The 27,064-nt window shown below is 44.2% G+C and overlaps 2 protein-coding genes across 5 annotated transcripts in view; both read left to right on the top strand.

Moving 5' to 3' along the window:
• The window catches only part of LOC143283113 (oxygen-dependent coproporphyrinogen-III oxidase-like), a 203,949-nt gene extending 190,035 nt beyond the window's left edge, over positions 1-13,914 (top strand). For all 4 annotated transcript variants that reach the window (XM_076589228.1, XM_076589227.1, XM_076589229.1 and 1 more), the window contains 3 exons: positions 3,961-4,040; positions 9,254-9,383; positions 9,859-13,914. In XM_076589228.1, the coding sequence (XP_076445343.1) occupies positions 3,961-4,040; positions 9,254-9,383; positions 9,859-9,945 (297 nt within the window). In that variant the 3' untranslated portion in view covers positions 9,946-13,914. The remainder of the gene's footprint in view (positions 1-3,960; positions 4,041-9,253; positions 9,384-9,858) is intronic.
• LOC143283115 (uncharacterized) overlaps positions 1-27,064 on the top strand; it is a 551,198-nt gene that overhangs the window by 388,734 nt on the left and 135,400 nt on the right. The gene's annotated exons all lie outside the window — the stretch shown is intronic.

Genomic DNA, 27,064 nt, shown 5'->3' with positions numbered 1-27,064 from the left:
GGGCTTGCCAAGACAGTGCTCCAGGGAACAGTCAGAGGAGGAAGGAAGAGAGGAAGACAGAAGAAGAGATGGGAAGACAACATCACAGAATGGACAGGATTGAAGCTGAGCGAGGCGGTCAAATGTGCGAAAGACAGGGATGGATGGAGAGGACTGGTTGACAGGTCATCTGTAGCGCCCCAACGGCAACCGCCATGGGGCAGCTGAATGTCAGTAATGTTTCTTGCATCTGTGGTGCTCACATAACAGCTGATCATATACCAACTTGCAATATGTTGAAGTCTCAGATCCCTGAACTGAAATCATCTTCAGTGTTGACGATCTTCAGCAGTCCATTGCTAATGTATGACTTTTTCAACTCCTTGTTAAATAGTCCAGTTGGTTCGCTGTTATAGTTGTTAGTTTTTCATTAGAAATATGTTATATTGTTATGTTTTTGTTTGTTTGGGTGGGTTTTTTTAATAACAAAACTTAAATCAATCATTTTCTATATGTAACACACACACACACATACACACACACACACACACACACTTTCACTTACTCGCATGCGTACACAGTAATTCCCTCACCCCCCCCCCCCCTCCACACACACACACACACACCCTCCTCCCCCTCCTCCCACTCGTTAAACTGAAGAACGAATACACACACACATTTTAACTGCACTTTAAGCATGTGGGGTCCTGGAGGACTGGCATGGTGGCTGAGTGGCGTCAGCTTTGCGCCCATTAGTTTCGTCCATCTATTTATATGTTCTTGGTCAGTTTGCCATTAATGAAATGATTTTTTATTTGTTTTTTGTTTGCAGGATTTCAGTCCTTCGAGCACCCCCAAATATAAGCACATAAATTTACAACAAATCTAACTACCTAACCTTGGGGACGGATGTTTTTCGTGCACAGCTGGGGTTTTTTCTGGGTTTTTTTGTTGTTGTTTGTTTGTTTTTTTGTATTTTCCCCACTACAAAGGTGGCTATACCCAGTCTTCGAGGAGCTTAAAAGAAAATGTTGGAAAAAAAAGGATGACGAATAGATGTTGGGGACAGGGATAAGAAAAGAGGTTTGAGGGTTTGAGAGAAAACAAAAGCATAGGCAGAAATAGGACAAACTTCTTAGTTTTTATTTCTTAAAATAAAATCATCTGACATTGATACACAATCCATACATATTCTTTTACCAGTTCTGTCACACATACACACACACACACACACACACACACACACACACACACAGAACGCAGACACATGTTCTCAAGCAAACATTTCTTGCTTGTAACAGAAATGGCTGAATATATAAATTCAACTCGGCCATGTGTGCAAAATGAGTGACAAGGTTATCACGCTATAGGCACTGTGCATGCAGAATCCTTATTCGTCTGTTCGGCACTGTTGTTTCAAAAAATGGTCTCTTCAGAAATGTCACAACATACATTATGTGTTTTAGATTATAAAATATACAAATGTGTACCATGATATGATATTACATTATACTGCATAATATCATATATTTCATGATATATTAAATTAGACAATAGTATACTTTATTATACTATACTATATTAAATTCTATTACAAATTATCATTATTCAAAAACTCTCTTTGCAAGATGTGACCGGCTTTCATTTGATGAAAGTGCGTCATGCTGATCCATTGTTCACAGCCATAGCACCGTAATGGTAATATCTGGTTTGGTCATCCCATTGTGTCAGAAGTAGCACGCAGATGAAAATGCAGTTTTAAAAAATTAAGTTTCGGTCATTTCCCCTATCATATATCGGGAGATTTTATAAAATTGTACAATGCATACCAAAAACTATCTATTCATGCAACAACCACAGAAACTGAGAAAGGAATACTTTGCACTCAAGCCAATTTTTTCACTAATATTACTGGACCAACAGAGGTAAAGGTAACAGGGTGGGGTTGAAGAGGGTCAAAGTACAGTATGTTGAAGGGTTTTTCAGATACCAAAGGGCTGTGAGGAAAGCTCATTTCTCATGCAAGCACCATGTAGATGTAACAGCTGTTTGAACCACCTCCTCTCTCTGGAACAATATCCTAAACTTACCATAAAGTTTGGTCTATTGAGTGCACTGGTATATAAGCCGCACCCACTAGATTTAAAAAAAAAAAAAATTGAACTTCATACACACATAAGCCGCAGTGGATTATAAGCCGCACTTATTACCGGTACCGGAACACATACTGATACAACGTAGCTGTCAATACTGTAGGTTGTGAAATAAACACAAGGGGAAACAACACAAAGAAAAGCAAGTGAAAATACAGCTAGTGCCACCAAAAAAAAATAAACACAATGAAAATAAGATCCATAATCTAGGGATAGTCACATTTATTCAACATCGTCCTGCTCACTGAATCCACTGAAATCTTCATCTTCAGCGTCCGAGTTGAAAAGAACCAGCACAGCTTCCTCCACCATCTTGTCACTGACTTCAGCCTCGCTTTCACTTGATGAACATGAACGCAAGGTGGAGGTCGCTGCTGGTTTGTTGCTTGCACTGTTGTCTGGTGCAGCACACAATCCAGCCTTACAAAATCCATTGATAATAGTGGACTGCTTTACTTTTCCTCATGCTGTCAGGATCCAATGACAGACTTCAGTAAAGCTTGCTTGTTGTAAACGGCCAGTTTTGGTGAAGGACTTTTCACCACTTGTCATCCAGGTTTCCCACTCGACACACAGTGCCACTTTGAAAGAAGAATAGACAAGAACATGACACTCTGGCATCATTAAAAATCCTCAAATAAGCCGCATCATTGTATAAGCTGCACAGGTTGAAGCTGGGAGAAAAAGCTGCGGCTTATAGACCGAACTTTACGGTAGTCTCATGTTTCTTATTGTTACGCCTCACCATCCTCTCAAACTCACACATACACAATGTGAATGCTTCACACACACACACACACACACACACACACACACACACAATTTGATCCCCAGAATTTGGTCATACATGCACGCACGCACACACGCAATTTGATCCCCAGAATTTGGTCCCAAGAAATTGACAAATGTTGTCCAGATTTCTAGACAGATAGCTATTATAGCTCTCCAATTTAAAGCCTGAACCGGACTATAAATGGCGGGCGATTTGAATCAAGCCAGTTTCTCACCAGAGTCTGACACTGTGACGTCGGTGAAGGTTTATTCAAAATAAAAGCCTAATAAAGCTACGGTTTGGCTTCATTTATGGCAGAGAGCGAGATTTGCCTAGCAGCTTCCAATCTGGACCTGAATTGACTTTGGAAAGTACAAAATGTGTCAGCTACACGTAATACAAAATTTGAATGCAGAGAAAAGGGGCGCAACCGAAACCTTGCTCTCGGGAGTTAAGACTTTAAGGCTTGTAGGAAAGAAACGTTGTCTGTTCTTTCTGTCATTTCATATATGTTTTTGTGTGTGTGTGTGTGCATGTTTGACTAAATACTCTGAAAAATGTGAAATTCTTAACACCCATCCGGGTAATTGAAGGACTTGGCTGACTGGACAAATGAAAAAAAAGTTAATATTGATGCCTGCAGTTCCAGTGGGAATAAACATTTCAGTTAGCATGTTCAACATCATGAGCATCAGAAATCTTACACACACACACAAACGCGCGCGCGCGCACACAGAGTAACACCCCCCACACACACATCCCCCACCCACCACACACACACACACACACACACACACACACATATATTGATAGAGTTAAAATGCTGGATGGTGTTTGAGCAGGACACAGAATGTGTGCAACGTCCTAGAAGGGATAAAAACATGATTAACATAAAGAACATGTGGCTTTCACCAATTTCATTCCAACATTCCACCTTAGCCCTTCAGGGATGATGATTTGTGTCACTTTCATCATTACTGATACATTGAAAATGACCAGATTTTCTTTCTGTTTTCTTTCCAGTTGCACTCACGTAAATGTCATTTGTGTGTACAGAGCTGTGCTGAGTCTGTCGTTCCTTCGTATTTGCCTATTGTCAGAAAGAACAAGAATCGACCATACAGTTACGCTGAAAGGTAAAAACATTTCATTTTGTATTTTGCACTTTTAAAAGATTATTACAGTCATCACACAAACACTGCCTTAATGTGTTCATACTCTCAGACTGTTTTTTTTTTTTGGTTGTTTTTTTTTTTTTACCACAGTCACCTGAAATTTAGGTTTAGTACAGCATACTGTGGATCACTTGATCAGTAGGTAATTTTAAAGGGTCAGGAAAAATGCCCCCTTCTTTCTACCCCAATCAGCCACCCCACCCCTCACCACCAAAATTGTTAATTTCATTTCTACTTTGTCCATCATGCTTTTAGTTTTTTTGCAGTTTAAATGTGTTTGTGTGTGAAAAAGACTGTACAGATATAGTGTGTATGCCAGTGTTTGCTGCTCTTAGTACACAAAGCCATCATTGCTTGCACATTGTGATTTGTGGCAGAATACAGCACCATCTCAACTTTTCATATACTCGCCTGTCTCCTTAACTGAGGATGGCTTTGATACAAAGTACATTTAGTATCATATACTGTACCATGTCAAATTGATGCAAACTAGGTCTGTTGGTTTGCTCTGTTTAGCCAAAATTCACTGCTAATTCAGTAGTAAGATATCCTGCTGTCTGCTAGTCAAACACCATTTCTGGTGGGAATTGATGACTCATTTTGATGGCCACCGCTTTCTGAGATAAGAAGATGATTTGTTGCTTTGTCTTTACAAACTTTTATGCATTGGAAACATTAATTTCTTGCATGATTTTTGTTGTGTGTGACTTTCTGGAATGTTTAAGTCTTAGAATTTATGTCTCTACATCGTTTGCATCAGTTCTTGACATTTAATTCAATGTTTTGTTTTCTCTCCCAGTCTTGATCTCGAAGTTTTCGGGAATGACTTGTTCCAATTGCTAGGGGCTATATCCACAGTTCTTTTCCTCTACTCCTCTGTGTGACTGGCGAAGTGAATGTCTGTGCCTTTTTGTGAACACTACTCGTTCTGTCTTGAGGGGAAGCCGAAGAACAGTGGATATTACCTCGCAAGGCTTTGCGATAGCCGAACCTGTGAGGCTGGGATAGTGCTCTCTCACAGGTCCTGGAGGCCACAGGTTCTCGTGTTTGCGATCAGGCTGATGCATCTTTGCAGACGGTGGGATGACCTTTACTAAAAACAGTCATCCCATTGCGAATGAGGTTTCATGCAGCCAGCACTGATGTGGGGCCGGACATGCACAAGGGGATTTGGTGTCCACCCTCTATCTTCAGTACACTGAGAAGACTCTCAGTGGGGGCACTGCTCTCTCTGTTCCTCCCTCCAATGCCAGGTCCCCTCTCCTACCCCCATTGGTGGGGGGAAAGCAGTGGCCTCAGGCGGGGGCAGCTCTCCTTTGCACACCTTGGGTCAAGTCACCCCAGTACCTCAGCAGGAGGGGATACTGGGCACATGGCCCTCATCTGTGCATCAGCTGACCCCACTATCCAGCCAGTTGTCTGTTTGGGGAGGCCTGTGCATGTCAGGCGGTTCTCGGCTGTTGGCTCAGTCTGCTGGTGGGTCCGACACCCAGGTCGGACCGAACCTCCCTCCGACCCAGTCAGAGGTCTAGGTGCCAGTGACCCTTGGGGATGGGTTCACAGGAAGGATGGCACCACAGGTGGATTCCCACAGTCTGCCTGTACTGGGGTGCATCTATGGTGCATGGTGGGCTGCCGGAAGGACTGGGGTGGGACCCCAGGTCCTCTCCCCCTTGGACTCGGCCCAGCACCCCTTACCCGCTAACACACTGTGAGTCAGGATGACGCCCATTGTTACCAGTGCCTCTATTAAGGGTCCTAGCACCTTCTGATGCCATATCAACTATTGGAAACTAGGTGTTTCTGACGCCTTTTGGGAGATGATGGGTTGCTACGGCCCTCCATACTCCAGTGGGCCTCTCTCTCCAAAATACTCTTTATGAGATGGTCTGGCTGTCCTTCTTTGCAAGTGGGCTACATTTCAGTCCCGCCATTCCTCTTTGTCTGCCTTTAGCCTGGAGGACTAAGGGGAATTCATGGCATTGCAGCCTTTTTAGCAGATGCCTGGCAGTCCAGTTGCTTTCCACAGTGCAGACCCTAAGCGCAGGATGCTTGCTTGGGTGCTCCTGCACTGGGAGGGTTCCAGCTCCAGCTTGAACTTGAGGAATTTTTTTGATCAGGCTTCCTTAGTCGATGAAGAATGCATAGAGGTTGCCACTGAGCCTCTCTCCTCAGGAGACAGGCCTCTTTCTCGTTCAGCATGGGTCTCAGGGCTTCCTACAGTTGGTTTGCTTAGAGAGTCCACAGGACTCCCACTGAGGCATTTTAGGGAGTCCTCATTTTGTTGTAGCGAGTCCAGTCGCTGGTCAAGAAACCATTCTTTCATCCAAACGCTTCACATACTGCCTTACAGTTAGTTCACATGCACACACAAACACACACTGAATGAGTGAAAAAGATAGATACACACGAACACACTCACTCACAAAAAAATCTCTCACTGACAGAGATCTATACACATGCACACACAGAGAGAGAAAGAGAGATACACATGCACACATGCAGAAGAGAGAGAGAAAGAGAGAGATGCAGACACATGGACACAGAAAAATAGAATGTGTAGAATGTTCAGATTCTGACCAGTTTTCTGATGATGAGTTTTACAATGCCCTTAACAGATAATCATTTCGATCTGTTTCAAATGAATGACAAGGAGAGAGTGCAATTAGCTGCTGCTGAAGAAGCACAGGTAGCGGGTGATGAAAACTTCAAAAAGTGCAAGTGTGAAAATTGTGGTGTATATTTGTACAACAACTAGCGTGACTGCTTCAAGGTATATCACACACGTGTCACCTTTGTGTGGCATATTACGTGGTGACTATGACATGGACGTGCATATTTAAAGAAAATATTGTTTCTGAATAGTTTTTGTTCAAGAATTGTGTTGATAACAATCTGATTCTGGCTCAGTGACTGCTAGTGTAGTAAAAGGCATATGTTCTCTTTGAGACAAAGTTCAAATCATTCATATAAGGACATTAGCAGTGACAATTGTGACAGTTTTTCATCGATATGACCAACAGTGTGGCACTGAGATACATATGAGGCACTACTCGGTGAGTACCTGCATGATGCGCATACTCTGCAAGCAAAACACTGTCCTGCATGTGATACGTACTTGTATGCATTGTATTTGACTCCAAAGTCACCTGTTCTACACCTGAGTGTCACCAGAGATGTCACCCTATAGTGTCAACATGGTAACAGACAACTTCTCACATCAATTTTGTATCTTAGTGTACTGTAATGAGCCGCACCGCCGTAAGCCTCCAAAATAAGTACCCTGCTTCATGCTTTGTTTCTCTTCTCTAAATCAAGGAATGTATGGTAGGAATCTCGGAAAAGGGAGAGTAATAGTTCATAGAAAAATAGGAATGAAAGGGTTAAAGAAATTCTTAAATGCCAGAGATATACCAAAATAACATGGCAGCATTATCACTTTGAATACAGCAATTGATTTATCACCCTTAAAAAAAAAAAAAAAAAAAAAAAAAGGCTAAAAATGTTAAGTTTTGCATGTCAGTGGTGGATGCGCTTTATCGCTGTGACAAAAACTGTTTCCTTCCACCCGAACGTGCTTGGTTCGAATCTGCTTTTGTGTCTCTTTTCTTTTCTTTTTTTTCTTCTTTTTTTTAATACCCAAAGCTTTATAACAAATACAGAACACATTTTAACTATTTGATTTTTGAAAAAATTGTTTGATGTGTATCACGAGTGAGTCTTGAAGGCCTTGCCTCTCTTGTACTTTTTTCCACCATTGATTAAAAGTAGATGCTACCATGGCGATAGTTTTGAGATGGCTTTAGTGGTCGGCAAGGCTCTAAGCACCATAATTTGATTTGAGCCTTCATGGCCACAGTTTTACCAATACTGAGGCCATGAAGGGGATTTTGTGGCCCATGATATCATCAAGGGGGAAAGAACAACCCATTCAGAGAAACTATAGGTATATATAGCACTCATGCGTAAATTTGATATCTGTTCTTTCCCTCAAGTTGATTAAAACAAATGGCCCTTGTGGTAGGTCTTGGCTTCTGTTGCAAGGACCATATCAAATGCCATTGAAAAAACATGCCACTGCTTCCACTTTGTCAAAAATGTGAATTGTATACTCGCAGCAAAAAAACAGTATGTAAGAAATGCGTATCAAAAAAGAAGAAGAGTGAGAACCTGCAACCTTGGCTGATGGGATTAAAGATTTTACCAAACACAGTGTGCTGGCTCTGTGTCAGCTTTGACTTGAGCTTTGTGCGCAGACCTCAAGGGTATATTGCTATATATATATATATATATATATATATATATATATATATATATATATATATATATATATATATATTACAATTTGGAGGCTTAAATTGAGATGAGCCAGTACCCCAGGGTGAGAAATTTTGGTACTTCTGCGTTCATGGGCTGCAACTCCCACGTTCACACAAATGTACTTGAGTGGGTTTTTACATGTATGACCATTTTTACCCCGCCATGTAGGCAGCCACACTCTGCTTTCGGGTGTGTGCATGCTGAGTATGTTCTTGTTTCCATAACCCACCAAACGCTGACATGGATTACAGGATATTGACATGCGTATTTGATCTTCTGCTTGCGTATATTCACGAAGGGGGTTCAGGCACTAGCAGGTCTGCACACATGTTTACCTGGGAGATCGGACAAATTTCCACCCTTTACCCACCAGGCGCCGTCACCGAGTTTCAAACCCAGGACCCTCAGGTTAAAGTCCTACGCTTTAACCACTCAGCTATTGTGCCTGTCAGAAATTTGGGACAAACACTAGTCTGTATGTATGTTTGTCTGTCTGTTTCTATGTTATAAGGGACCGAGGGCAATTTGGGGGCTTAGGTTGGGGTGAGCCAGTAAGGCAGTTTGGAGGCTTAGATTAGGGTGAGCCAGTACCCTTAGTCTGAAAATAACTGTCTTTCTTCAACAGTGACTGCTCTTAACTGGAAGTCAGAAACATGGAACACCGCTCAGCTATTTTGGAATCAGCCATAATTTTTGAGGATTACATTATTTGGGAAGGTGATTTTTCTAAATGCAGACCCTTACTTCTTTCCTACCAAATCATTCATGTAATTTTGTTACTCTTGTAGTAAATCAGCTTCTTTTTCATTATTTCACACACAAACATTATCATGCATTTTGATGGCTGCTTGCAGAACTTGGCAACTTTTGCGAAGGGGGCGCTATGTCGAGTTCAACCTCATCTATGATCGAGGCACAAAGTTCGGCCTGTACACTCCTGGTGCTCGCTATGAGAGCATCCTGATGTCTCTTCCTCTGACTGCAGTGAGTGTGGATTTTATCATAAACCTTAGTTCAACCAAACATTTTCCATGTTTCTAGTATGACAGACAGACACATGTTTGGTTGTTTTCCTTCACGCACGCACGCACGCACACACACACACTCACACACACGCACACACACACACACACACACACACACACATATATATATATATATATATATATATATATATATATATATTCACACACAGATTAACACATTTGGAGACACAGACACAGAAAGACATACTGACAACATGCACACCATTTTTGGGATCTCTCTCACAACCACACACACAGACACACACACACACACACACACACACACACACACACACCTACTTGGGATCAGCTCAGAACACAGTCATTAAGTCCATGTATGACTGTTTTTCTTGACATGTAAACATGTCCTGATGATTTTTGTGTAAGTTGACACGTTAGTCTGTGAATAACTTGATGATGCCACTGTCTGACAGAGATGGGAGTATATGCAAAGCCCAGCCAAAGGATCCCCTGAAGATGAAATGATCCAAGTACTGAAGAACCCTAGGGACTGGGTTTAGACTCCATGGACTGAAAATTGACCATTTGGCACCATGTGGACATTCAGCACTGTGAAAATGACAGATCTGCTATGTGTTTGAAATGCATGGTTTGAAGCCTCAGAGAAAAGAAATTTTCTTTGATCATGTTCTTTCAGCATATATTTTTTTAATGTTTTCTTTTCTACAATATTTATGTATCCGTATTCTTTCTTTCTTGAATGACCATTTGACCCCGCTTTAAAGGCACCCAACTACCCTTTTTAAGGGTATATCTGTTTATTTTTCATTTTACTGAACATCAGGCTTGAAAGTCCATTGCTTGACCATGACCCAATTGTACACCTACTGTGACTTGATCAGTAGAGGTGAAAATGTATCATAGTGGTTCTTTTGGCATTTCTTTGCTTCAGAACACATCAACACAGCACATTCTCTGACTGCACATCATTTGGCCAAACAATAAGAATCAAACATCAAATGCCAGACATTGCTGGCAGTGTTTGTGCAAATTCTTTGTTCTCTCTTGCATAACTGCCAGATGCTAGTGCATGATCTTTGTTAACTCTTTACTTACTGCCAGCTGGTTGTGCATGATCTTTGTTAATTCTTTCATTACTGCCAGCTTCTTTAGTGGGACAGCTGTTCTTTACTCAGAACTGTATTCACACAGCACTTTACCACCAGTTCCTGGCTTTTTTATATATTTTTTTAGAGTGTTTAAGGTTGGGTTGGAGAACCTTTGGTACGCTTTCCATACCTAGCATTATGGAATGAAATATAACAAGAGAGGCAAGGTCTTCAAGACTCACTTGTGATACACTTTAAAAAGATATATATAAACAGATACATGATTAAATTTGATCGTTAGAATGTGTTTTGTATTTGTTATTAGAAAGCTTCAGGTTAAAAGAAATAAATAAAAAGAAAGGCCTGGGAACAGATCCGATCCCAGCATCTTCAGGTGGGAAGAAATTGTCTTAGTCACTGCACCATTAACATTTAAGCATGCTTTTTTAAGTGTGATAAATCGATTGAGGTGTTAGTGATAATGCTGTTTAAATCATGTTATTTTGGTATATGTCAGGCCTTTAAGAATTCTTTAGAGTCTGCGGTAAAGGAGACATTGCCATCGCCTCAATCATACTGCAACATTTAGCTGTTTTTTCTGGATCTAGATAGATGTATGACCAGTTTAATTACACTCAACGGGAAAGTACTACACAGTCGATTCAATTTCTCTTTTGTGTTCATTCTATTCAGTTGAGTATCCACTTAAAAATATTCATATGTAGTAAGCACGTCGATAATGTAGTCTGTGTCACTGTATATGTGCAGTCCAGAATTTGTATTTCTCAAAAACAAGATCTGCACAAACCAGCCTAGACGAGGCTGACTGAAATTCAGTGAAATGGTGGATTCAGATTTTCTTTATGTTCATCCTTGTTAATTCAGTGTCCACATTAGTATATTCATATGCAGTAAACACGTCAACTATGTCACCTTATGTGTTTTGTCCTGAATTAGTATTTCTTTCTTTTTAATCGGGATCAAGAAAAATGAGGTCATAACATCTTCTTACCAAGCACAGCCTACATCCTGCAACTGGGATGTGGCAGTATGGTGTTTTCAGAATCAGGAAATAGCCTCAACGAAATAAATCGTTAATGTTACAGGAAACAGCTTAATTCAGGAGACTTTTTGACTCACTTGTGTAAACAGAGTAAGTCTATGTTGTGACCCGGTGTTCAGTTATGTGTGTGTATGTCTGTGTGTCTGTGGTAAACTTGAACATTGCCATTTTCTCAGGAAATACTTTGCCTGTCAAAGCCAAATTTGGCTATAAAAAAAAAAAGGAAAATAATTTTCACCATCACACCAGCAATAGGTATAACTGAGTCAAAAAGAACATTGTACTGTAAGATATACTGCTGTGCACTTAATTGATAATGCAGTTTATATTCCAACGAACTTGAATTTAAGATGCATTTGGTATCATAACCTGTAACATGTCAGGTCAGGTGCCAGTTTTTGTTTCACAAATAAACAAAGACAGTAGCACCAAGCATATAAAAAATAACATGAACAACTAATTATCATGTTTGTACTTACAAATCAGGCTCTCTGTCAGTCTGTCAGTAGGAGAAATACAATTCCTGTCTCTCTGTGCAAAGTCAGATGTGTATGACAGGGGGACAATTGATTTTCTTCACTCAAATCATTGCCACTTTCTCTCTATTTCCCTGATTGTTAATCAGTCAATAAATTAACCCTTTTGCTGCCAGGAAAATAAATTTTAAGTGAAATCTATATGCCAGGGTTTTTACCACAAAAAACAGGTATAAATTTTCCAAAAACTATGTGCTCTGTTATTGGAGAAAGACCCATAAAAGTATATATTTTCTGAAAGGTAAATGAATAATGAATACAAAACGCATGATGTTTTCCCATTTTATATATTTTTAGTGGTATGGTGTTGTTTTGAAATCAGTGTTTTGTTTTTTGTCACATTTTCAACTTGTTCATTACAAACATTAGTCAGGTAATTTGCACAAAAATATCATATTTTCTGGACAAATGGATATCTGCAAACACAAAATCATACTAGAACCACCACAATATATATATATATATTTTTTATTTTTTTTTTTTATTTTTTTTTAATTTTTTTTTTTAAAGAGCTAGATACACAATGCATTGTGACTTCTCCAAATGATAATATGGATGTGAGGCCACGCCCCCTCAGTCTCCACCCCCCTCCTCTTCACCCCTCTCACACGGTCACTTGATCCAGTTCTCATTAGACCGCATTGGCTGAGTGCCAAGAATATCGCTCACACTGTTTCCTGTTCTGTCGTCTGCTAACATCTGTACGGCCGGCATCACTCACTGATAGTCGCATCTTGGCCACTCTCTTGGTTGCTCCCTTTATTTTCTATCAAATCGTCCTATAAATGTTCATCACTGTCTTCTTCTTCGAATTTACGCTTCAATTCTTTCTGAGCATCAGCTAAAGAAAGAAGTCTTGGTTGATTTAGTTCATCACAGTTGCATGTCTTGAGCACGGCGTCAGTCCGACATTTTGTTGAGCAAGCGAGGAAAGTCAGGCAAACACTGGGACAGTGACCCAACCAAAACGTTCAAATAAAGGACTGCTTCATGTTGTAGATGGGGTTTCTAGCTATGAATAGAATCTAGATGACGAGTTATCTCGTCATTGTGGCAGCGAAGCATACATGCTTGCCATGATGAGTAATCTCGTCATATAGGCAGCCTAGGGGTTAATGAATAAGCTATTCCTTCTCTAGTGAATTATCTAAATCAGAACCATCCTCAGCGTGAGCTTAAAGACTTATTGGAATATAAATCCTAGATCTCAGTCAAATATCTCTGTTAACTCAGTGACAGTTCAGCAATAGTTGACAAATGTATACATGAAAACGAAATATACTTTATATACATAAGCGAATGTTAGACTCCTTGCATTTTATTGGATTTTATTCACCAAGAAAGAGACAATGGTCAAAAAGCGTGAATTATGACCACATGTACTATTTTAAGTTTTCTTGGTTTTCTTTTTCATGAGATGATATACACTGTATTACATATATACATACATATACATACATACACGTGTGTATGTGTGTGTGTATATATATATATATATATATGTGTGTGTGTGTGTATGTGTGTATTACATTATTAGCATGAGTTTTAGGACAAGTTCATTATTTCCCTTAAATGAAGAAGAAAAGTTCCATGTTTTTCTTTGGTTTTTGTTTCATCTTTCATTTTTCTTGGCATGATAATGACATTGTTCATGTCCTTGATTATAGCAATTAGCATGATAATGACATTGTTTTGTTCATGTCCTTGATTTTAGCATGATAATGACATTGTTGTGCTCATGTCCTTTATTATTTTCATAATGATAAACAGAGTTTATGCTTTAAAAAGATATTCCAATATTACATTAAATATATTTCTTTATTGATTGTGGTTCAGATGTTACTTGTTCAGATGAAAATATTCCATTTATTCACATTTAATCCGTTTTTCTGTTCCTGGGTTTGTGACAATAACTCCCAGTTTTCTTTTGTCATAATTTTTCCTCTGACCAAAATGGTGAATACAGATTCTAAACGGACTCAAAAGAGACATTTCATACAACGTATAAAAGGAACATGAAGAATGTTCAGGTTAATCAACTGAATTAGGTATCTTTCAAAGCCTTATCCCCCCCCGCCCCACATCTTCCCCTCCTGACCCACTGTCACTTCTCAGCCATTCTTTCAGAGGCTCTGGTATCATTGGAGGTAAATATAATTAATTTTACCTTTTCTATAATTTACATCATGCAGAGAGAAAAAATCAAAAGCTCAAGGTACATATTCATGTATGTGTGTGTTGGACTGGAAAAAGCATACGTTGTGATGTATTTACATTTATTTTGGTTGAAAAATAATGTTAACCTGGTAGTCCCCTCTCCCTCACCTACTGTTAGAAGTAAATTTCACTTCAATTAATAAATGAGACTGACTGTTCCTTCCTCTCTTTGTCACTCCATCTCTGTCTGTCCATCTATCTGTACCCCCCAGCCCCACCCCCACGCCACCTGTGTAAATTTATCACCATGACAAGTCCTTCCCCCTCCCCCCCCTTCTTCCCCAGCAACTTCTGCTTCACATTCACAAAAACATTCATGTTTGCTCTATATTTTGAATGCTGAATGGACGTGGATAAGTGACCAACTTCAGTTGTATTTCTTAATGTGATCCTTTCCAGACATTTTGAATGAAGATCAAGGTCATGAATAAGTCATATTCACTGTGCATTTATTCATATCATATGGACTTGTATGTTCATTCCATTTGAGTATATTAGCAGAAAGTAACCTGACACACAATGGCACTCATCGAAGTACTCCTTGTGGCAAAAAAGGTGGACATAAATGTGGGGAAATGCTGTTTTTGTTCAACTTACTATTTACTACTTGGGCATTTCTCAGATATGGTGTTCCCATTTACTGGCTTCAGATGGAGTCCATGAACAGATGAAATGGGGGAGCAAGTTTGAAAAATTGAAAGAAAAGCAACACTAGTCTGTTGAAAGGACAGTTAACCAGACTGGCTGACTGCAGAGGAGGGAAAAAAAGTGAAATTATATATGGAAAACAAATATTTGGTTTTGGTTAATTTTAAAAAAAATATGTACATGCTCCCACCAGCCATCAGAAGAGGAACAAAAAATAAGCCCCCAGGAAGCCAGCAGTGTATCAGGAGCTATACTCTAGGTCACCCCTCCTTTGGAAGATGCCATGTATTTTTTAGCATACCCTTTACCCAGTCTTACTCAACAATTACAGTGCAGATAATGAAATTGAGAAGTTTCTACCCAGGTAGCTTTGGAGACAGTTGACGGAGCACAGCACCAGTGTCATTATACAGGAGTGTTGATCTCAGTTGTTTCTCTGAAAGTCTGTTCATGATGAGGATTGAAGTGTGGGTTGAACCATAATTGCTCCAACAGAGCAAGGAATGATCCTTCAACAAGGTATTAATCTCACTGATATGACCTAGCAGATGAAGTGTGGCATATATGGCTTTGTCTGTATGCGATGATGCTTCTACAAGAAACTGAAACTGACCATCATGCAATATATAAGGTCACTTGGAAGCGAGCATTCTTGGCTGCTGTCAGCAGCTGAGCATCATTCAGTTGTGAAAAGGTGTCTCAGGAGAAAAGGTACGTGTCACGTGACAGTATTAAAAGGAACAAAAAACAAAAGAAACAATAAATCGGGCCATAGACTCCACACCAGGGCACACCAGGTAAAAGTTCACAACACTTTATTCACTCCACAACACACACAAACGAAAACAAAACAGTTTCTCCTATTCTCTAATTCCCCTCCATGCCCAACCTCCCTCTATCTACCCCTTACCCTTGAACCCGATGTAAGCAATTCATAAGTCAATCAAACAACAAAACGAACTTCACACTCCATGCTTTCTCACAATCTCGCACACACAGGTACAAGACATGCACAGGTTGATGCTGTTGCCCTTGGAAACCGGGATAATCCAGCCCAAGGAAGGAGGGGGGAAGGTGGTCTCGATGTCCTGGGAGGAGCCAAGCGCCACCATGAAGAACAACCCTGTCACTGACGACTCTGGCACCAACCTCCAGCACTGCACGGACACTGGGAACCTGACGTGGAAGGGGCAACAGGGCTGACTCTCGGCCAAGTCTTGATGTGGAAGAGAAATAGCTGAAACAACCTCGCAAGTATGATGAATATTCCAGTGTTCGAATGAAGAAAACAAAAATGGGGAGGAGGAGAGCCAGGAGACGAAATGCAGAGGCTAGTAGGCCTCCTTCGGTTATGGCTGACCATGGACAGAGTTTTTCCGACCTAATGTCTAATTGGACTGTCTGCTTGGACCAAGCAACGTCACCTGTGACTGTAGAGACTGATGCGAGAGAGACAGTCTCTATCGCAGCGGTCACATGTGTAAGCTGATGCCGGTCTTTTGGCTGCTGTCCCTTTTCTGCAAGCTTACTTTTCTGCAGCAGCAGCTGACAGTTTGTCCTGACCAATCCGTAGCTGATTCTTGAGAGTGCTTCTCCAGCTGTTGCGGTCATCTGCAAGGTCCTCCCAGGACTTAGTGTTGATCTCAAGCGCCTTCATGTCACGTTTGCAAACGTCTTTGTATCTTAGGTGTGGGCGGCCAATGCTTCTCTGCCCCATGGCGAGCTCTCCATAAAGGATGTCTTTTGGGATGCGACCATCTTCCATGCAGTGAACGTGGCCCAGTCAGCGCAGCCGACGCTGTCTCAGCATGGTATACATGGTCGGGAGGCCAGCGTGAGTGAGGACTTCGGTGTTTGTCACCTTGTCTTGCCAGGAGATGCCGAGTATGCGCCGTAGGCTTCTCAGGTGGAAGGTATTGAGCCTTTTCTCCTGACGAGCATGTGTGGTCCACGCCTCACTGCCATACAGCAAGGTGCTGAGGATGTACGCGTTGTATACAGCCATCTTTGTCTTCGTAGTCAGCTTGGGATTTGTCCACACTCTTTGTGTGAGGCGGGCTAGCGTTGTGGCTGCCTTCCAGATCCTCTTGTTGATCTCGGTGTCAAGGGAGAGGTTGTCGGTGATGGAGGACCCAAAGTAAATGAATTGATGGATGGCTTCAAGCTTGTAGTTATCAATGGTGATGGCTGGTGGAGATGGTGTGTCTTCTTGAGACTGATGGTCAGACCGAAATCTTTGCAGGCCTTGGAAAAGCAGTCTAGTCCATTAGTGACCGCTAGTCCCGCTGGGTGTGGGTCACAACTGCAGCATCGTCAGCAAAGAACATGTCTCTGATGAGGGTTTCGTGGACTTTTGTCCTTGCTCTGAGGCGGGCGAGATTGAAGAGCCTGCCATCTGATCTGGTCCGTAGGTAGATCCCTTCTTGCGCTGTGCTGAACGCATGCCTCAGGAGAAGAGCAAAGAAGATTCTAAATAGGGTGGGGGCGAGGACGCAGCCTTGTTTGACACCACTGCGTACGTCGAAGGGCTTGGAGAGGTTACCATTAAACTGCACCATCCCTTTCATGTTGGAGTGGAAGGACTCAATCAAGCTGTGCAGTTTGGGCTGATTTTTCGAAGAGCCCTGAAAAGACCGTCTCTGCTGACTAGGTCAAAGGCCTTGGTGAGGTCAGTGAATGCGACATCCTCTGCTCTCTGCACTTCTCCTGGATTTGGCGACGGGGGAAGATCATGTCTACCGTTGATCTCTCTGTTCGGAAACCGCACTGTGATTCCGGGTAAACGCGTTCAGCCAGTTTCTGCAGGCGGATTAGAAGGACCCGAGTGTAGACTTTGCCTACAATGCTGAGAAGCAAGATGCCTCTGTAGTTGTTGCAGTCGCTCCTTTCGCCCTTGTTTTTGTTCAGGGTGATTTTTGCGTCCCTCATGTCCTGTGGTACATCTCCCTCATTCCAGCACTGACAGAGGACTGTGTGCAGAGGATGCAGAAGAGTAGTCTTGCAGTGTTTAATGAGGTCTGGGGGAATTCGGTCGCTGCCAGGTGCCTTGCCTGGTGTCAGGCTGTTAATGGCCTTGCTGAGTTCGTCCACAGTTGGCTCTGCGTCAAGTTCTTCCGTGATCGGCATGCACTTGATGGCATCGAGGGCTGAGTTGGACACCATGTTTTCTGTGGAGTAGAGATCTCTCCATCTGCTGGCTAGGATCGTTGATTACTTCCCCAGTGGAGGATTTGATCGGGGCAGTCTTGATCTGTGTTGGTCCCAGTGCCTTCTTGATGCCATCATACATCCCTCGGATGTTGTCTCTTCCAGCAGCATTCTGTATCTCTTCGCTGAGCTCTGTCCAGTACTCATTTGCACATCACCTGGCGTTAAGCTGAACCTTACTTCTGGCGGCCCTGAGGATTTGCAGGTTCTTACTCACTGGGGGACCGTTTGTACTCGGTGAGTACAGAGCGCTTGGCCTCAATACTGGGAGTCATCTCTGATGATCTGGCCACAAACCAGTCGTGGGATTTTGCGGTTTTCTTTACAAAAGTGGCCATAGCAATGCGGTGCATGATGTCTCGTAGCGTTTCCCATCTTTCTGTGGCAGATTTTCTGGGCTGCAATGCATCGAATTCTCCCTCAAAGGCCTCTTCGAACTGTTCTTCAAGGTCTGGCTGAGACATCTTGCTGACGTCAGTGCGAGAGTTCCCTTGTTTCTTTGAGCAGTGGAACTTCTTTGGTTGCAGTCTGATCTTGCAGAAACATGAGAGTGGTCCGTGTCGCAGTCTGTGCTGTGGTAAGAGCGAGTGTGGAGAAGGTTTTTGATGGCAGCTCGTCTTACTAGGATCAGATCCAGTTGGTGCCAATGTTTTGAGCGCGGGTGCCTCCAGGAGACTTTGTGTTGGGGCTTCGTCCTGAAGAATGAGTTGGCGATGCACAGTTCATGGCAGGCACAAAACTCGAGTAGTCGCTGTCCGTTCTCATTCATTTTCCCCACTCCAAAGGAACCGAGACAGGAGGGCCACGAATCGTTATCTGCACCCACTCTGGCATTGAAGTCGCCCAGAAGAACAAGTTGTTCTGTCCTGGGGGTGTTCCTTATGGTTGATGCAAGATTTTTGTAGAACTCCTCCTTTGCGTCTGGAAAGGCGGACAGTGTTGGAGCATATGCGCTGACGAGAGTGACATAGCCTTCGGAGGTGTTGAGGCGGAGAGTCAGGAGTCGTTCTAAACCGCCGCTGCCTGGTTCGATCATGTTCAGCAGGCTGGTCCTAACTGCAAAGCCTACACCGTACTCTCTTGGGTCATCAGAGCTCTTTCCCTGCCAGAAGAAGGTGTATTGCCTCTCCTTTAGTGTTCCTGAGTCAGCCAGCCGTGTTTCTTGCAGAGTGGCAATGTCCACATTTAGTCTACAGGTGTGGTGTGGTGGTGTGTCCATCGAGATCGATGATGACCATCGTTGTCATCCAGATGGGGGATGGGCGGAGGGTGGTGGTGGGGTGGGGGGAAGGATGCTCATGAGTCTATCTGTGAGTGCGCAGATGGCTGAATAGTCCAATCTGCGCACGAAATGTTCGCTGACAGTTGGGGCAGACAAAGACAGGCATATCATTGTCAGGGAGCTTGTTTGCCCGTGACTTTCTGGCCTGCCTCTTCTGAACAGCTGCAGCAGTCCTGTTGGCCTCGCACAACTTGGCGCCTTTGTGCACAGCAGCGCGCCATTTGTTACGGTCCACTGCAGATTCCTCCCAGGAGTCAGGGTTGATATCAAACGCTTTCAGAGAGACTTTCAGAGTATCTCTGAAGCGCTTCTTCTGACCTCCGTGTGATCTCTTCCCTTGTTGCAGCTCGCCATAGAAGAGCCTTTTGGGCAGCCGATGGTCTGGCATGCGCGCCACGTGTCCAGCCCAGCGAAGCTGGGACTGCATCAGGATGGTGAAGATGCTGGGAAGGGTGGCTTTTGCGAGCACCTCTGTGTCTGGGGTCCTGTCTTGCCACTTGATGTTCAGTAGCTTCCTGAGGCATGTTGTGTGGAAGTGGTTCAGCTTCTTGGCATGCCGTTGGTACACTGTCCAAGTTTCGCAGCCGTACAGTAGTGTGGGGAGATCTACTGCTCTGTAGACCTTTAGCTTGGTCTCAAGACTAATGCCTCTTCTGTTCCAGACATTTGCACTGAGTCTACCAAAAGTTGCACTTGCTCTTGCAATCCTGACATTCACTTCATCGTCGATGGTCGCATTTCGTGACAGTGTGCTGCCAAGGTATGTGAACCGCTCCACCGCACTGAGTCTCTGACCGTTGACTGTGATGTTGGGCTCAACGTAGGGTTTCCCTGGGGCTGGCTGATGGAGAACTTCAGTTTTCCTCGTGCTGATGGTAAGGCCGAAGTTCCTGCTGGCAGTGGCAAACTTGTCGACGCTGAGTTGCATGTCAGCTTCAGATCCAGCGTTGAGGGCACAGTCATCAGCAAACAAAAAGTCTCTGATGATATCTGTCATGACCTTCGTTTTTGCTTGAAGCCTTCTGAGGTTAAACAGCTTGCCATCTGTTCGGTACTTTAGGCCGATTCCAACATCGCCATCTCTGAAGGCATCAGTAAGCATTGCAGAGAACATGAGGCTGAACAGCGTTGGAGCCAGGACGCATCCTTGCTTGACACCATTTGTGACAGCAAAAGGAGCAGATGTTTCGCCATTGTCCTGGACTCGAGCCTGCATGCCTTCATGGAATTGGCTGACCAAGGAAATAAATTTCCGAGGGCATCCGTACTTGGCCATGATCTTCCACAGTCCCTCTCTACTCACGGTGTCAAAGGCCTTAGTGAGGTCGACATAGGTGGAGAACAGATCAGCATTTTGCTCCTGACATTTCTCTTGCAGCTGCCTTGCAGCAAACACCATGTCCGTGGTTCCGCGCTCTTTCCGGAATCCACATTGGCTCTCAGGCAAATGACCTTGGTCAAGGTGTGCTGTGAGGCGGTTTAGTAGGATCCTGGCAAGTATCTTGCCTGCGATGGAGAGCAAGGAAATGCCCCGATGGTTATCACAGGCTTGCCGGTTCCCCTTTCGCTTGTACAAGTGAATGATAGATGCATCTTTGAAATCCTGGGGGATCGTCTCTTCTTTCCACATGAGTGAGTACAGCTGATGAAGCTTCTCAGTCAGCACAGTGCCTCCATCCTTGTAGACCTCTGCTGGTATGGAGTCTGAGCCAGGTGCTTTGCCACTGGATAGCAGACGGATTGCTTTCTGGGTCTCAAGAAGTGTTGGCGGATCGTCCAGTGCTTCGTTGGTGGGGACTTGTGGGAGACGGTCTATGGCTTCATCATTTATGGAGGAAGGGCGATTTAAGACACTGTTGAAGTGCTCAGCCCATCGTTCGAGAATGTTCTCCTTCTCGGTGATCAAGGTATTCCCATCTGCACTGAGGAGGGGGGATGATCCTGAGGATGTGGGGCCGTAGACTTCTTTTAAGGCATCATAGAACCTCTTCATATCGTGCCTGTCAGCATATCCCTGGATCTCATCAGCTTTGTCACTCAGCCACTTATCCTGCATCTGGCGTAACTTTTGCTGAACAGTCCTGCGGATGGCATTGTACGCATCCTTTTTTGATGTGGACTTTGGGTTGCTCAGGTGGGCTTGATGCAGACGGCGTTTCTCATCCAGAAGCTGCTTGATTTCATCACAGTTTTCATCAAACCAGTCTTTGTGCTTTCTGATCATGGGTCCCAGGGTCTCTGAAGCTGTACTATAGATCAGCTCACGCAGGGTCCTCCAGTCAGACTCCACATTCTGGTTGTTCAGAGAGGCGGATTCCAGACGATCTTCCAGCAGCTCCACAAAGGACTGTTTGATGGTGATGTTTTTCAGCTTAGCGATGTTGAGCCGTTTTGGAGCCTTCTGGCCTTGGGGGCGTCTCTTGGGCTGGATTCGAATATTCAGCTTCGAGACTACAAGGCGATGGTCTGTCCAACACTCTGCGCCGCACATGGTCTTTGTTACACGTACATCTTGCCTATCCCTTTTCCTGATGATGACGTAATCGATGAGATGCCAATGCTTTGAGCGAGGGTTCATCCATGACGTCCTGTTACGGGTAGGGAGGCAGAAAACTGTGTTGGTTATCAGCAGTTCGTGCTCTGCACATGTCTGAAGCAAAAGCAATCCATTTGGGTTGCAGTGGCCCACACCGTGCTTTCCAATCACTCCATCCCAGGAGATGTAGTCAGAGCCAACTCTAGCATTGAAGTCCCCAAGAATGATGAGCTTGTCTGCTTTAGGGATGGCAGCAATGACAGAGTGAAGGTCCTCGTAGAACTTCGCCTTCACTTCATCCGGGTTGGTCATGGTTGGGGCGTAGGCACTGACAATGGTGAGGTGCTTCTGGCCAGATGCCAGTGGGAGTTTCATGGTCATAAGCCTATCGTTGACTCCCTTTGGGATTCCAGCTAGCTTGCTGACAAGTGCTGTTTTTACTGCAAAACCAACACCAGCCTCACGTCGCTCTTCGCTTCCTCGTCCACTCCAGAAGAAGGTGTAACCAGATCCCCGTTCACAGAGCTCGCCTTCGCCTGCAAGCCGAGTCTCACTCAAGGCTGCGATGTCGATATTGTATCTGGCGAGTTCGGATGCAACTAGTGCGGTTCTCCTTTGGGGTCTGTCCGCGTTATCTCTGTCCAGGAGAGTCCTTATGTTCCAAGCACCAATGGTGAGAGGAACGATCCTTGCTTTTTTCTTTTCTTTCTCTTTGTTTCGACCGCTGATGTAGGGTCCCCGCCAGCCGCGGTATGCTGGCCAGGGTGATATGGAGCAGGCAATTTTTAGGGCACCTTTTCTAGCCCCTTCCTCATGCCAGGGAGGTGAGCAGTGCATTCCTAAAGAGGGCTGCTCAGACGCTCAGACGGCTGCCGAGCTCCATCGCTGCTCCTGTCGACGAAGAACGACCCTATGGCCTGAGCCGCCTGCGTGCAGGTCTGCGGCTGCGACTGCCAGTGTACCCACACCTGTCGTTTCGTCGCTCGCCTGTCGCCACAGGACTTGGGGGTGATGAAATGATGAAGGATGAAAGGTCATTTTGGATGACTGATGACTTGCGCGATGAGTTTGTTTAAAGTGAAGAGGAGTTGCGCAACGTCGACCTCACTCTCTCGTCCGGGTCCACCAATTTCCAGTGGCAAGACTAAGTCGAGACGACTGGAGGATGAGCACGGATGCAGTGGATGACCAAGATATCCTTTCGGTGTCTCATCTTGCTCTCTGCACTCCACAGTGCGTTGCTGTAACCGCCTTCCTCTCCGTTGAACCGATAGGTTTCTTCCGCAGATTCTGCCGGATCCAGACTTCGCATGCATGGGTAGACACACCCCGGGGGCCAACTGCGTGTGGCATGCACACAGCACGGTGGAGCTAGATGGCCGTCGGTGGCTCTCCTGAGCCGACGCCCTTTTATGGATCTCCATAAGGGTGTCTAGCCACCCGCCTCACCAGTCCCAGAAGGGAGTGGTGGGAGTGCCGGTTTAGTCGTCGGCAACCCGACCCTGAACAGGTTGTACTGGATTACAGGTTTCCAGTAGCAGATCTAATAACCTGACCTGACACTTTCTACAGGTGTACACACACACAAACACACACACACATGTGCGCACGCATACACACACACACACATACACACACACGTGTGTGTGCACGCACACACACACACACAAACAAACTCGGAGGCTTGCATTGAATAGAATTCACGCACACACACACGCATATACGCGCGCGCGTACACACGTGCGCGCGCGCAACACGCATTCCTTCAGGTACTTTTTTTTCCTCAATAGCTCCAGCTTTACAAGAAGTGTTGCTAACAGACAGTTGAGAGTAACACCTGCATATTTTTCTTTACAATAAGATACAGAATTGTATTATATGGTTTGTTTTAATAATAGAAACAATGTGGGGTTTTTTTTCTTTGAATAGAACTGTAATTTTGAGAATGTTCAGTATGGGTGCCAGATCTTGTGCTTTGAAATTATGTTTTAGTGTTCATGGGTTAAAATCCCTCCTTTTTTGTCTGCTGCTTGATTTCCCCAGAATTCACTGTTATTCTCCCTAAAATAACAGTCTTTAGAAAATATAATAGTACGGCAATCGTGTTCAGGCTCAATGCTCTGTTTTGTTTAGCCCGCATAGTATTTTGAGGATTCGGTCTGGGCAGAAAAAAAAATTCAGGCTTGAACAGGTCTCTCTGCTTGCACCCCTGGAGATGGGAGTGCATGTCCCAATCACCACCCACCACACCCGAGAGGGACAGGCGGAAAGACAATCCTGTGGCCTCTGCCAGAGAATAATAACAGAAGGAAACTGCTCATAGACTAAACAGTGTCCACCTCTCTCTATAGCGAAACATGTTCATCATGAAAAAACAATTCAGAATCAATATTTCCATATTAATGTAGGGAGATGAAAGGTAGCGCCCCTCCCGTCCAAAATTTAACAGACCACTGGTCAAAGTATATATAAGAAATCATGCTTGGTAATAAATTAAACAGTACGAAATTACACAGAAATCTTAATGCATTAGCAGGCAGAGATAAAACTAATAATATATGTACAGCTAAAACAAAAATGGCGACACAGAGCTAGCATAATGCCAGTTAATAAGCTTCCCTCAACAGCTAGTGAAACCTGGTCAAAACAAACTTCCAGAGACTGGAACGCAGCCTCTTCCACATGGCCGGACGAGGGCATAGGCAAGTTCAGGGCCTGCAGATACTCTGACGGAACTCTGACTGAACAGCCAATCCCCTCCCCTTCAACCAAATGAAGGGGAACCGGGGTACCACTAGACAGACCAACCAGAAAGCCTTCCAGTTCAAAAACCGTCTGCGAGAAGTCAAGAGAGAAACTCAAACCTGAACCTTCAACAGATATCTCATAAGCATAATAACCGCACGAGCAGCACGGCCACAACAACTCACACACGCACACATACTCCAGTGTATGGTAACCCTATCGCCGCAAAAGCTGGATCCATGCCGTCTTCCCCAAGAATGACGAAAAAGAAAGAAGAGAAAAAAACATACTTTTAAATCATCTGTTAACCGTGACTGTTACCCACCTCCTAAAACGTCAAGTTTCAGAGAAACGACATGGTCCAGCAAGTGGAACACTTTGTTATCAAGAACGAAAGAACCATTTAAAAATTTGAAGTCACACACTTTCACCCCAAACCCAACAAAGATGAAACTCTCACCCAGAGTCACATGTTCGCCATACAGCTAAATTGTAAATGTAAGGATGCATCAGGTGGCCTTACACTTATTCATCCCGCAACTGACATGTACGGGTGAGAAATTTTTAGGTGCCCATACTCACATGCTTTTGAGGATTTCTCAAAAGTCCTGCTCAGGTAATCTGCCCCACAGTTATTCGCCTCCTTCACATGACGGAAAGTGAAGCTATGGGACTGTAGTTCCACAGCCCAGCCCATGAGACGACGACTGACAGGACGGATGCAGTGGAGGTACTTGAGAGTATGTTGGTCACTCTCAAGAACGAAGTGCGTGCCATATAGGTAAGGGTAAATTTTTCGGATTTCCCATACCACGGCTAGTGCCTTCTTCTCAATTGTTAGCGTTTTTCAGCACCACTGAGCTTCTTGCTGGCATACGCCACTGGCTATAGCCCATTACCCTGGTCCTGAAGCAGGACAGCTGCCAATCCCAGTCCAGACGCATCCGTTCGAAGGACTAACGTCTTGCTTGGGTCGGGCAACACGAGCACAGCAGGGTGAACGAGTGCTTCCTTGAGCTTGTGAAAAGACGCCTGGCACTCTTCCGTCCACATCACCTTGTTGGGTTCCTTCCCCTTGGTCTTGTTGGTCAGTGGGAGGGCAAGTGCTGCAACTGGGGTGCTAAGCGCCTATAGTAGCTAGCCAATCCCAGGAACGCACGCAGCTTCGGCTGTCTTCAATCCAAAGGGCATTACCAGCCACTGGATTTGGCCTTGGGGTGTAGAAAAAGCAGTCTTCTGCCGATCTTCAACCATCATAGGGATCTGCTAGTATCCCTTGCTTAGGTCAGGCTTGGAGAAATACTTTGTGCAGTTTGGCAAAAATTTGGTCGATGTCAGGCAATTGCTCTGCGTCGAAACGCAGGACTTTGTTGAGTCGGCGAAAATCGACACAGAACTGCGCCTTCTCATACTTCTTTTTGACCAAGACAATGGGAGCTGAATACGGAGATGAAGTGGGCTCAGTGACTCCTATCCTCAACATTCGCCCGTCATGATAGTGTCGAACTGGGAATGAGGCAGAGGGTACAGTTTGACCCTGACTGGTGCATTGTCCTTGAGCACGAGCTTGCATTCTCCCATGGCACAACGCAGTGGTAGGTCGATGAGGACTGACTGAAACTCCTCGCAGATCGCCTGAATCTCACGTTGAGCCGTGAGGGGAAGGTTCTGGGCGATCTTGACATGCTCTCTTCTGCCTGAAGAGGGAGGAGTGGTATTCCATGGGTATTAAAGGTTTCAGAAGTGGCTTCCTCCTGACCTTCTTCAACTGCGACTTAGGCAGAGGCTGCGAAACATTCTTCCCTAGAAAAGTATTTCTTCAGGAGATTTGCATGATAGAGCCTGGGTTTCCCTTTGATCACAATACGATAGTTCCAATCTTCCACATGCTCTATGATTTTGAAAGGGCCTTGCCAGGAAATCTAAAACTTGTTTTTCTTCTCTGGCAAAAGGAGGAAGACTTCATCTCTTGTCTCAAACCAACGCTCACGAGGTTTCCTGTTGTAGAGCTTTTTTTATATCTGGAAGAAACCCGGTGATGGTTCTTACTTGTGAGACGACAAGTCTCCTCAAGACGGCTCCTGAGATCAATGACATAGGCCTCATCAGGCTTTGCTTCCGTGGTTTCCATGAACTCCTTGTTCCAGGGGCTATGCAGGATGGCCATGGGTCCCCTCACAGTCCGGCCGTACAAGAGCTCGAACGGGGAGAACGGCGTGGACTCCTAGGGAACTTTCCTGGAAGTGAAAAGGACGGCAGGGATGTACAAGTCCTAATCCTTGGGCCTTTCGATACACAGCCACAGAAGCATCATCTTCACGGTTGCGTTGAAACGT

The sequence above is a fragment of the Babylonia areolata genome, chromosome 6 (assembly GCF_041734735.1).
Source record: "Babylonia areolata isolate BAREFJ2019XMU chromosome 6, ASM4173473v1, whole genome shotgun sequence".
NCBI lineage: Eukaryota > Metazoa > Mollusca > Gastropoda > Neogastropoda > Buccinidae > Babylonia > Babylonia areolata.
Note: the sequence above shows the minus strand (reverse complement) of the source record. Positions and strands in the feature narration are given on the sequence as shown.